Source organism: Hyperolius riggenbachi, chromosome 10 (assembly GCF_040937935.1).
Source record: "Hyperolius riggenbachi isolate aHypRig1 chromosome 10, aHypRig1.pri, whole genome shotgun sequence".
Classification (NCBI taxonomy): Eukaryota; Metazoa; Chordata; class Amphibia; order Anura; family Hyperoliidae; genus Hyperolius; species Hyperolius riggenbachi.
The window spans coordinates 188,680,501-188,693,095 of NC_090655.1; the positions used below are offsets into that span (position 1 = coordinate 188,680,501).

Below are 12,595 nucleotides of genomic sequence, written 5' to 3' on the forward strand. Positions count from 1 at the left end.
ACCGCCTCTTTTCTGCTGCCCTCAACTGATCAAGACTTTCCATATGGTCCAATCGATAATTCTGATCCATTTGCTGCCAAAATCGATCAAAATTAAAATTGATGTGGAATGTTATCTTATAGATATCTGGCAGATTCGATCAGAATGTTTAATTTTACTGGGAACTGACAGGGAAATCGATATGGCCTTCTTTAGAAATGTGCCATCATACAAAATTCCGGTTCTTCTAATCTTGCTCCTGTCTATTAGCTGTTAATGGCCATTTGTGTTGCATGCAAGAGAAGAAAGAGTAAACTAGGTAGCAGCTGACCGGTACAAATTTTAGAAATTTGTCTTGCCTTCGCTAATTCCAAGTACACTACTTTCTTTTGAGTTTGTCTTTTGTCTTGCCCTGTTTTGCTTCAGCTTATGATTAGGATTTGTGTTTCTGCTTTCTTTCTCTACTTCAACCTCTCCACTACTGTCCACTTTTCCCTCATCAACCCATTCACTTCTTTGGGCAAAGTTAAATTAGGGATTTTTTTGAATCCGGTTTGACCCTTTGGTGTGCTCTACTAAAGCATACTAATTTCTTAAAGAGAATCTGTATTGTTAAAATCGCACAAAAGTAAACATACTAGTGCGTTAGGGGACATCTCCTATTACCCTCTGACACAATTTCGCTGCTCCTCACCGCATTAAAAGTGGTTAAAAACAGTTTTAAAAAGTTTGTTTATAAACAAACAAAATGGCCACCAAAACAGGAAATAGGTTGATGTACAGTATGTCCACACATAGAAAATACATCCATACACAAGCAGGCTGTATACAGCCTTCCTTTTGAATCTCAAGAGCTAGAACACATTAGAATAGCTTTTGGAACTTGTAGGATGATAAAAAACAGGATGCAATTTTTGTTACGGAGTCTCTTTAAACTCGTGTGGCGCCTTTCAGATTTTCACCTTCTCCAATATTGTTGGAATCGTTACCTTTTGTGCAACAATAAAAACTGATTTACTAAAATAAAAACATTATATATATATATATATATATATATATATATATATATATATATATATATATATATATATATATATATATATATATATATATATATATATATATATATATATATATATATATATATATATATCCAATAAGAAGAAGACGCTGCCAAACTGGGCTTACTGCCCAACACGTCACCTGGAAGAGAGAATTTTGGAGCTATGACTCCAGCTGACATCTACTACACCCCACTATAGGATTTCACAAAGTTGTACCCCATAAACCTGCTCACAGGACATTTTGTTACCTCTGTGGTGCCGTTGTCATTGATTCCATATATATCTCTCGTTTTCTTTATCCTCTCTGAAACACCATTCACAAACTTCTTTATTTCCTGGTTGGTAAGAAGACAGCAGATCAGATATGAAACAGATAGTCAAGAACCAGTTTAAGCCTCATACACATGCCGGACTTAAGTCGGTTGAGGCGGTCCATAACGATCCACCTCAACTGACAATTAGGTGCATATACAGCACTCGCCGACCGCAGACCCCCAAACCCACGAGCAATCTGACGGACAGATGAACCAAACCCCAGCGACGCTGCTCCCTGTGCCAAATCCACTGTTCGCCCCACTCTCCAGCCACCTAAATATTGTCATGCATTCAGCGCTCGTTGTCTCCCCCCTCCCACACACACACCCCACACAGCAACATAATGTGTAATCGGCTACACAGCTGACATGCGTGTGTGCAGCCCAAGCCAGCGATATCACCAAGGGGATCAGGTTCAGATCCCCGACTGGCGGCATAAGTAGACCGTGCATACGTGGCCTTAGCCTTTCGGTATTTAATACATATACAGGTAATAGTAAATTTGCATTCATTAGCACTTCAGGAAGTTTTTTACTTTGAAGGTCTATACTTTTTGCAATAAACATTTCAAATATCTGGTTGTCTATATCCTGCAGTCCCATATCCTATTGACATGACGGTGCAATAGATGTGAATCCAATCACAAACACGAGGTAGTCAGGAAGAAGTATAGAAGAAACAGCACCCACTACCTTTCATTGCTGAGAGAATAAAGTTGCCTAGGAGGGATTTGAACGCCATCCCTTAGGCGACAGTACAAGGCCTATGCTGGAGGCTTAGTGTCACATGTTGGGCAGGGTGTAACGTGCTGATAATGCGCTCGGTCAGCTCTTGGCCGGGTGGATCCGTTGGGCCAATCGCTGGCTGAGGCATCAGGGGCCACTGTACAGATTAGATTCTCGATTATGACCGCCTCAGCCGAGCTTTGATAATGACCGCCTCAGCCAAAGCTTAAGATCTGTGTGGCCAGCCATGCAGTTCTACAAATAAGCATAGTTATATTTATGATCCAGATCAGGGTGCATTAAAATAAAAGGGTTACATAAAAACAAAACAAAAAAAAAAAACCTGTGAGAAATGGTTTCTTACTGCAAACAGAGCAGGGTGATGAAAGGTACACATGATGTTGATATACACATGCGAAAGGATGTCGGAAGGGTTAAATGCTTTACTAGGTAGTAACTGTATTTGTAGTGCTGCCCTCAGTTAACATCTCTAATCACAGGGAGGTGAGTGGGGCTAGATGATGACCCTGTGCTGGGGAGCAACTCCCACTTCAGCGGTAGCAAGAGCCTGCAGGAGCTAGCTTAGTATTTTAAATAGATCTATTGCAAAAAGTACAAATGTGCAATGTAAAAAGCCTTGTGCATTGCTAAACCATGTGAGTTACCATGTGTATAGTACTATTGCATAAATTAAAAACCAGTGGGAGGCAGAACTCCCAGAAACTCATTGGTAGTCAGACTGCATTTTCAAATTTATTCAGATTTTTAATAGTAGTCCAAATGTAATATGAATACGAAAGAAAGCACTAAACATCATTTGTAAGCTTTAGTGGATAATGCTCTATTTCTACAGTATATCACTACAGCATGCTAAAACCACACCAAGATAAGTAAGAACATGCAGTGACTAGCAGGATGCTAAGCTAGATACTATGTGGATAGATACTACGCGGAAAGCATGTTTTGGCTAAATGAATGAGAGCCAGATGAAAGTTGTGAACAGGCACAACTTGCATCTGGTCTTGCATCTACACTAGTAAAATCTCTTTAGACAAATCGAATATCAGTTAGGAGAGAGCACAGCAAAGAGTGCAAAACAAAATTACTGTATGTGAAGCTTAACCAGAACACAACATCCTTTATGAGATACGACACCACACAGAGGATGCACATATGGGTTTGTAGACACTACAACATCATAAATCATATAGATACTTGTCTGTGGATTTAATAAAACATTTACCTAAAATTACACTTGTCTATGGATTTAACACAAATTTTACCTACAACTGCTGCAAGCCACAATGTAGAAATACCTCACAGAATCAACACTGAAGTGTTATTTGTGACATACAAGTATCGGATGCAGTGCTAAATGCTTATTATAGCAAGAAACAGCTTGCAGGTAGAAATTGCATAACATAATCCAGTGTGTAAACATCTAGCTCCTCACCCATTTCCTGACTGGGAAGATAAAACATTACAACTTCACTCCTTCACAGTCAGCATGTACTGTATTTTTCGGACCATAAGACACAACTAGGTTTAGAGGACAAAAACTAGTGGAAAAAAAAAAATACTACGAATCCTGGTGCATCCATGATGAAGGGGCAGCCTGCATTACCATTTGATCAATCATCCTTTCTTTAGAGCACAAGAGGGGAAACTGAAGGTTTACTGCTGTCAGCATTGCCCACTACAGTATGTGCAGCCCGAGGGACCAGCTTTCCCTATAACATCCTGCAGCCACTGGTCTGCTCTTCCTCTCAAGCCTCTCTCAGCCTTGCTTTGCTTGCTCAAGCTCCATTCACCTGCTCCCAGGCAGCTGAGAGCTTATTAATGGTGCACAGAGATGGACACGAAGACGTGCACTGAAGGGTGCAAAGTGTGGAGAGGCAGTCTGAGTACACGAGCCGAGTCATAGATACAGATGCAAATCATGCTCATCACAGGGGTTCAGAGACACCAGATGATGGATAGCGGAGCTACCTCTGCCAACACGTGAGCTAGACCAAAAGCAAGGCACTGTACAAACATGGCAGATACTGTGCTAGACATCGGATGCCAGCTTCAGAATTCAAGAGCACCTTGCAAATTTGCGGCAACTACTGTGACGGTCCCCACACACAGGCCGCCCGCAGACACAAGTTTAGGCCCCAGCTTATACAGGAAGTGGGCCGCATTCCGCGGCCGAGTGCAGACAGAGTGCACATTGATCCAGGCAAGTTTTTACATCCTCAAACTGCTGCTGCTCCAAGCTGCCTGAAGGTCCACACACTGATCCAGCCTCATAGCTGCTCCACGCCGATTCAGGCTGCCACCTGATCCCAGCTGCACTGCTGTTACAGAAGGTTAGACCACACGGGGAGCTGCGACTGTGCCACCATGGGAAGTATTGGGCCACCCTGGGAAGTATTGGGCCTCGCTGCAGACACCAGCTTCAGATGGAGTTGCCGCAGTAGGAAGGGGTATGGAGGAAACCGCACATTCCGACCATGAGATGCACCCCCCCCCCCCCCCCTCTACTTTTGGGGAAGAAAAAGTGCATCTTATAGCCCGAAAAATATGACATACATCTGATAACTTATCAAAACAAATTAAACATAATATAAAAAAAACAGAAAGGGACTTGCACAGGAACCAGATAAGATTTGCCACTGTAAAAGTAAATGTACAGCATTTTAGTGAAGCAGAATTAAAGTGGTCACACACTTCCTTCACTGACATTTTCCAAAGCCTGGGTTGCGGGTCAGGATAGCACAAGGCACAAGACATAGTTTAAATCTTCCTCATAACAGTTTATTCCACCCTTTAGTGGATATATTACTTCTCAAAGGCTTCCTAAAATTCTCATTGATCCTAAAGGAGCTTTCCCATACCCAGACTCTGATACATCCAACAGAACAAAGTCTCTTCAAAACATGCAGATGTTTTCTATGTCCCCTTAACTGCATGGAATGAGTGACCAAACTAGTTGAATTAGTGGGCAGGAGCAGGGATTAGTTGAGTTGGGATTCCATTTATGACGGGGAAAGGAGACTGGTTAAAAAGAAATACCAAGCTAACCAGTATTTCACAGAAAATTATTTAAGTTGGCAAAGAAAAAGAACAAGAAAGGAAGTACACAAGAAAGGATGTGCTAAACTAGAGACGCACCTGTGTAATTTGTGTCACAGACCTGGTCAATTTCCCTAATAGGGCCCTTATTCAATTTTCTACTAGTTTTTTGGTTTAGATGGCATTTTCATACCTTATCAATATAACACCTTTTAAGGCACCAGCATGCAAGGAGCTACTCTGAATAATTCTGACAGAACCTTTTTCCCTACTCTTTGGTAATTTTTACATTTTAGGGTGCTGAAAACATGTTTTAAACAAAAGATTAATAATCATCTCCTAGGAGAACAAACACGAGAAAGAGTGAATTGAATAAGGGCCTAAAAGAGTAGGGAGAAAAATGATCACGGCTGCTCAGTAAGTTCCTATGTAAATCTTAAGACCTTGACAACAACTCCTAAAGGTGTCAGCAAGATGTCTGTTTTTGGTGCAGACATCTCTCAGGACTTTTTATCTTGCTGCAGAGGTGCCAGCACCATTAAAACTACCTCGATATCTAATTATGTAGCTCCCTATAACTAACCCAAAACCCATCTGCCCCAAATATGTCAAACACAAATATTCTTTCTTCCTGTGTCCCTAAACACTAGCCACAGAGTAAAAGTAACCTTAACCAGGTAGCCACTCAAGCCCAACCTTAGGTTTTTTAAAGTACTCTGAACACAAACCTTAACCATAAGGGTCTTTAATACAGAGGATCTGAGCCCCCAGTAAAAGGACTTCTGGCTGTGAAGCCCTCTCACACGTTCAGCCATATCATACAAGGTCTTCCTTCCAATTTAGAGAAACATTGCACATGTGAAGTTGGTGTGCATTTGTATTTGGTTCGAGACAGATTTCCTCTCAATGTAGTGTCTTTTTGAGGCTCAAAAGGACCACGTTTTTGAGTGCTTTCAGAGTTGCCGATGGTTCCTAGTGTGCAAAATTACCACAAGACAATCTAGGATAAAGAATGTCTAAGTAGTCTAGCAACAGTAGAACATGCTAAGTGTTGGTTAACATTAACCATAAGCTGTACATTATCATAGCTGTCAGACTTTGACCTTGGATTAGTTTTCATGCATTTACAGTTTTCGTGATATCTTGGCAATCACATGATAGAAGCACACCAGTTTTTAAACTCGCTGCATCATAGAGTCTAACTAAAGTAAACTTGAAATTAAAAACTTAGAATAGGCCTGTGTAATAAGGAGCCTGCATATCCATTCTTCCAATGGCTCTCCTCCACCTCTTATTAGTACGGGTGAGCAACCCACTTACTCAAACAATAACTGATAGAATGGCCACAACAACTCACTAGTACAATCTACAGAAAATTTACAGCATGACCAATCCAAGTTTTTGACTTCTCAATCATCAATCACTTTTGGTAGATTGAATACAGAACTGATGAAGAAATGATTTTGAGTCGACTTAAATGATTGAATAGATAAATCGTGCTGTATATGGCCAAGTTAAATGCTGTGATTTTAAGGAGTAAGAGAGGTTTCTTTGCTGGAAGATCAGAGATCCTGTAAGGACTGAAAACCCACTGACAGTCACCAAAAATAGGTTTTGGGCATGTTCTACTTTAGTAGAAAAGATGCAGCCAGAGCTAGTTAGACATATTCTAGCTTAAAACCTATGCACATAAAAGCGCACATCATATGTGAACACACGGGTGCAGGATTTATCACATACTTTAATTACCTCATAAAACTGTCTGCAACCTGTTTCTGTGAGCGACTTACTCATAGGAGATTGAGGGAAAACAAATAACAGAAGGTAAAGAAAAGTGTTAAGTTTTAAGATGATAAACCATTTTCACCCAAATAGCCATTCAATTGTACATAGTCAACCACTCAAGGGGAAACACTTCACTGAGCGTAGTTGGAATATATCTTTTAGGTTTTTGTTACAAAAACAAGCACATGGTTCCAGCAGGTAAGTTCATTGCAGTGCATCAACAGTAATGAGTGAAGTTTCTCTGTTGAGTTGCAATGATAGCATTGACTGAGAATTCCTTACCTACATGTTTGAGACCGGTTCACACCATACCACAAACGCAGTGAATACGTAAACGGCATGGTTAGTGCATCCGCTGAACACCTGTGCTGATAATTTCACGCAGTTCACACTGGACACTGTCTGCGTCGCCACCCGTCCACTAGTACCTCCGCTGGTTTTCTCATCGTCTGCGCAGTCCACACTCATTGGCGCTCACCCAGAGACCAAGAAGCACGAGGCTTCCAATTGGTTTGTAAAAGAAAAAAAAATCCATGCAAATCCTACCTAGCAACAGGGAGGATTCTCATTGGCCCCTATGAACCAATGAGAATGTTCGGTGTTGCAGGAGGATTCCCATTGGTTCTTCTGCAAATCAACAGGAAGCCCTATGCTTTCTGGTCACTGGGACGAGCAGGGATGAGAGGAGTTAGGACACTGGCGCCGAATTTATACAGGACAGGTGAGTGTTTTGCCTGCGACGGAAAGCATAGTGGGAACAGACATGTCCGTTCCCATAGGCTTGTACTGCTTACTATTCAGGCTTGTGATCGGCATTTTGCATTGTGGCTACAGAAAAATGCTGCAGGTCAGCATTTTGCATTTGCAGACTGGCGATTGTGTTGTGCATTTGTGTTTCATTTGACAGTGGAAACACACCCTGTTGATAACATAGGATGCATTTACCATCCAGTTTTTCGTTCAATCATGTTCCATTATTAAACACAGCGTTTTTATCTGTAGTGTAAACAGGCCCTTAATGTGTTCTTCTGTTTATATACAAGGACTATGGGGAAGTGTAGTACCTCCCTAGCTGCAGCGATCTGGTGCGAGCAGGCAGCTTTCCATACCATCATAAACATGTAAAAAATTAAAAAAGAAAAGCGCTCTAAGTCACAATTTGATAAATGGAATGTAGCCCCATGAGGACTGGTCTCACCTGGAATTTATGTGGCTGTGCGGAGGCAGCCTACACAAGCAGATGTGAAGCTTTCTGCAGCTGAGGACCGGGCTCCAGTGGCAATCCTGGTGACGTGAAGTTCCCAGAGGCTTCCAGCCAGGCAGTGTGGGAGGGTCTCAGAGAGGCAGCGGTCCTGTAAGCGATCTCCTGCATGCTCCTCAGTCAGAGCAGGGATTGCTGCTCTGTATCCGCTATTAGTTAGCTGGACAGCATTCATTTCTTTTATCAAATTGTGACCTAGAGCGCTTTCTTTTTTTCTTATCGGTTTACATGTTGCATGACTACTTTCCCTCCACATCACTTGTGAACATGATAACGAGAACAGCCAAGAGATTGTCTTAACTACAGTGTAGCTTTTAAAGGATACCAGAGCTGAATTAAAGTGAAAACAACATTCTCCTCCATCCCCTTCTCACTAATGTCCTCCGAAGCCACTTCCTGGTTGGCTGAATCAGGCAATATTGCACAGGCGCCGGCCTAGCTGCGTGTGGCAATCGCACACTCGTGAGCGTTCTGTGCATGACGTAGTTGTGACGTCATAAGCATGCACAGAGTGCTCATGGGTGACCGATCAAGAACGCGTGCAGCCAGGCAGGCGCCCACGCATTATTGGGAAGGGGATGGAGGAGATCGGGGGAAGCGGTGGGCAAGGGTCCTACTTCTTATACATGCCTGCTCCCCCATTTTCACTTTTTAAATTCAGCTCTGGTATCCTTTAATAAGAAGAAACCTTAATTTATTCCTGTCTTTGGATGCTTACCCAACATTCAGAATGAGTTCTCCCTGATTGTAATCTTTTAGCTGAGGGTGGCAGAAAAACAGGATTGGGGCACACAGAGCTGAAGCTGATCATGTATTATACACCCCTTCGGATGCAGCCGAATGCCTTGATCCTGTGTCTCTGCTTCCTGCTGTTATGAAGAAATTTCAGTCGGTGGGTTACAACCAGTGAGGGCTGATTCTGTATGCTAGATGTGCTAGGAATGGCCCCATGTCTGCATGGAACAGTCTTCCACAGTAATTGCCACAGTTAAAATTGCTCTGCACAGGGCATATTTTCATTATACAAGTTATTAAAAGATTAAAAAAAAAAAAAGCCTTCATATTGCCATTTGCTAGGAGATACTAGAAATATATGCGACATTAAAAATTTCATTTGAGTTTGATAGTTGTCCTTGTGCAATACAAACTAACATCCTCTGAAAGCAAGCTAAAGGCCAGGCAGAATATCTCAGCCATCGGGCTTGCTTTTCCAGTATGTCCAATCACTAATAAAAAGCAGGTGGGTGTCAGGGATCGCCTATATACTTGGAAAAGGCATCCAAAACTATTAAGAATGATTGTTTCAAGCAACCTGTTGCTAACCATGCTTTTTAAATAATTTTTAACTATTGTACAGTGTTGTCTCCTCTTTTCATGAAATTGCTATCCAAACCTTAAAGTGAACCTGAACTTAGAACTCTTCTCTGCTCTAAAAGATACACAACAGCATAATAATCTTTGAACCAAAATAATTTTTGTTACGGCTCATACAAATCCTAAAATACATCTGCACAGTTTCTACTTCCTGATTCATGAAAGCAGACATATGGTTTACAGCCTGTGCTTTCAAATGGGCTTATCTGTTTATCTGGCAAAACAGACAAATGATAAGCGCTCAAGGATGCACCTGAATTGTGAGCCATCAGCGGCAATGCAGAGCCCCCTAGGGCTGAATACATGCCTCTAATGCAAAACAGATGCAAAATTATGTGCGAACTCTAATCTAAAAATTTTAGAGTGAATTTAAAACAGTGAAGGCAGCTACATTTAATTTTGCACAGTGGGAGACATGGCAGCGCTTTCAAACAACCTCATACCTGAATGGTTTAACTGCAATGGTGAGCAGAGCTCCAGAAACTGGACTAAATTACACACCCAGCATACACTGCAGGCAAAGAGAGGGAGGGGGAATTAGTGATTAAGCTGCATCAGTGGGCAGAGCTCCAGAAACTGGACTATACGGCGGTGACGTACCCCCTTGGGGAAGACCTACCTCTAACCTAGCAAAATGTGTATACCATTTATGAATAGCAGCACGAGGAATTATGTTTTTATTGCTAGGTTAGAGGTAGGTCTTCCCCAAGGGGGTACGTCACCGCCGTGGGGAAGTCTATTAGGTCATAATTTGTGCACTAATTATCACTGAAGCTAACACCCCCCCCCCCCCCCCCTTGGTCTATAGTGATGCAGGGTGTGTAATATAGTCCAGTTTCTGGAGCTCTGCCCACTGATGCAGCTTAATCACTAATTCCCCCTCCCTCTCTTTGCCTGCAGTGTATGCTGGGTGTGTAATTTAGTCCAGTTTCTGGAGCTCTGCTCACCATTGCAGTTAAACCATTCAGGTATGAGGTTGTTTGAAAGCGCTGCCATGTCTCCCACTGTGCAAAATTATCTGTTTATCTGCCATAGGCAGTCATGTGACACAGGGGGAGATCAAATTACATCTAGTAATTTGACACAAATGAGGGGGAATTAAACCAATTACACCAGCTAAACTCTTACATACAGGGAGCATTTCTGTTTTGTTTTTCTTGTGTCCTGTGCAAGAGTTCAGGTCCACTTTAAAGACATTATTTCTAAAATTCTATTTCTCATCTTACGGCGGGATCTTTTAGATGTGGGGTTCCAAATGCCATTTTTGCTCCCTCCATACAAAACCACGTCATACTTTTTTTGTTTTTGTTTTTTTCTCTCTAATGGATACGTTTCCCCCCTTAAACAGTTCCTGAACTGTAATCTATCTCAAAAGCTCCTGAAGGAGAAACCAACAGCAGCAAAGTCGGGGCAAAGCATCCCAATGGAAAAAGAAAACAGTATTTGGTGATGTCCATGGGCCCCATGATTAAGGCAGTCATTGGCAGTAAAGAACTGTCAGCGTAGTGATTAAACAGTATTAATGATTTTATCAATCTGTGCAATTATATTTAAGACCTTGAAAATGGGAGAGACATGTATAAGAATAGCTGTAAACCCTTAAAGACTCACAGAACAGAACAGAAAGCAAATACAGGTAGTCCCCGGTTAAAGAACGAGATAGGGACTGTAGATTTCTGTAGAGGCTTTCAAAACCTTCCCAAGTGTGATAATGCGCGGGCCAAGTCATAATGGCATTGGCACTCTCTCCCCTTACCTGCAAATAGGAATCCTGGCAGCACAGAAACTCAGCCTTCTTCATGATGGACTCTGTGGTCAGAAGTAATTCATTTTTACTTAGTGCTGGCTCATTCAGGCAGGGGTAAACAGCCTAGGAACAAAATGATGGAAAAAATGATGGAATTAAGCAAAATATACAAAATGGCAAGTTTAACAGCAAGGCAAATGGTAAAAGCTTGCTGCAATCTAGTTTTCTAAATTAGAGTTCAGGGCAAACAACACAAATACAGTATATCTCACCTTGACATTATCCAAGACTCTCTTAAATTCAACAGGTTCATCCTTTCCTTCCATGGCTGCAGGATCCAATCCATCTCCTCCATATATGAACTGGATTATATCACCAGTGGAGCTGCGGACAGTCAGGTCATACTGAGAGCAGAGGTCTTCAAGAGATTTTACCAGTCTTCTCTGACAAGAAACCAATGAGGGTACTTAGTATAGGCATGCAATCAGATAAAATCCCTGACCATAAGGTGCATTAACGGAGCTCAATAGATTTCTCCCCTCTGGGCAGATTCACAATTTTCTGTAAAGCCTCGTACACATGCCATACAAGATGCAATGACGGGTCCACGGACCCTCCCGCTGCATGGTCTTTAGCCGACAGTATGCGCGTGTGTACGCGCTGTCGGCAGACTGATAAGGCTGTTTCTGAACGGTCCGCTGAGCGGATCGTTCAGAAACAGCCTTATCAGTCCGCCGACAACGCGTACACGCGCTACTGTCGTCTAAAAGACCGCCCAGCGGAAGGGTCCGGCGGACCAGTCGTTGCATCTGGTAAGGCGTGTATACGCAGCTTTAGATTTTCTGTTAGATTTACTGTAATTAGATTATTTTCTGTAGAGACTGGTCAATATCTCTGGTGCATTGTCTTCTGGTTATCTCCTGCTGAGTAGAACAATGCCTAATTTCTAGGCAGATAGATGGCTAGATAGAGTATTTCCAACATGTTGGAAATTATCTGGTAGGTAAATCTAACAGAAAATCTAACATAAAATTGTATGGTGTATTCCCAGCATGAGACAGATTTCAATCTAATCGAATCAGATCAGAGCGATATCTGTTGGCTGCCCATACACCACAGACCTGTTTACAATAGATTTCTCTACTCACATCAACACAAGTGCCAGTGTGCATCTCACTAGAGGGAATGGGGCCTAAAGGTCCGTACACACGCCGGACTTTAGGCAACGACGGGTCCGTCGTTGCCTCCCGCTGGGTGGGCGTGCCAGCGACAGTCCGGCGTGTGTACG

At 42.3% G+C, this 12,595-nt stretch overlaps 1 protein-coding gene across 3 annotated transcripts in view; it reads right to left on the bottom strand.

Annotated features, from left to right (window-relative positions):
• Positions 1 to 12,595, bottom strand: part of POLR3A (RNA polymerase III subunit A) — a 109,553-nt gene that overhangs the window by 26,698 nt on the left and 70,260 nt on the right. For 2 of the 3 annotated variants that reach the window (XM_068255438.1, XM_068255436.1), the window contains 4 exons: positions 11,580 to 11,750; positions 11,317 to 11,430; positions 6,890 to 6,925; positions 1,292 to 1,378 (listed from right to left, as the gene is read on the bottom strand). In XM_068255438.1, coding sequence (XP_068111539.1) covers positions 1,292 to 1,378; positions 6,890 to 6,925; positions 11,317 to 11,430; positions 11,580 to 11,750 — 408 coding nt within the window. The remainder of the gene's footprint in view (positions 1 to 1,291; positions 1,379 to 6,889; positions 6,926 to 11,316; positions 11,431 to 11,579; positions 11,751 to 12,595) is intronic. The other variant, XM_068255437.1, reaches the window with a different exon arrangement.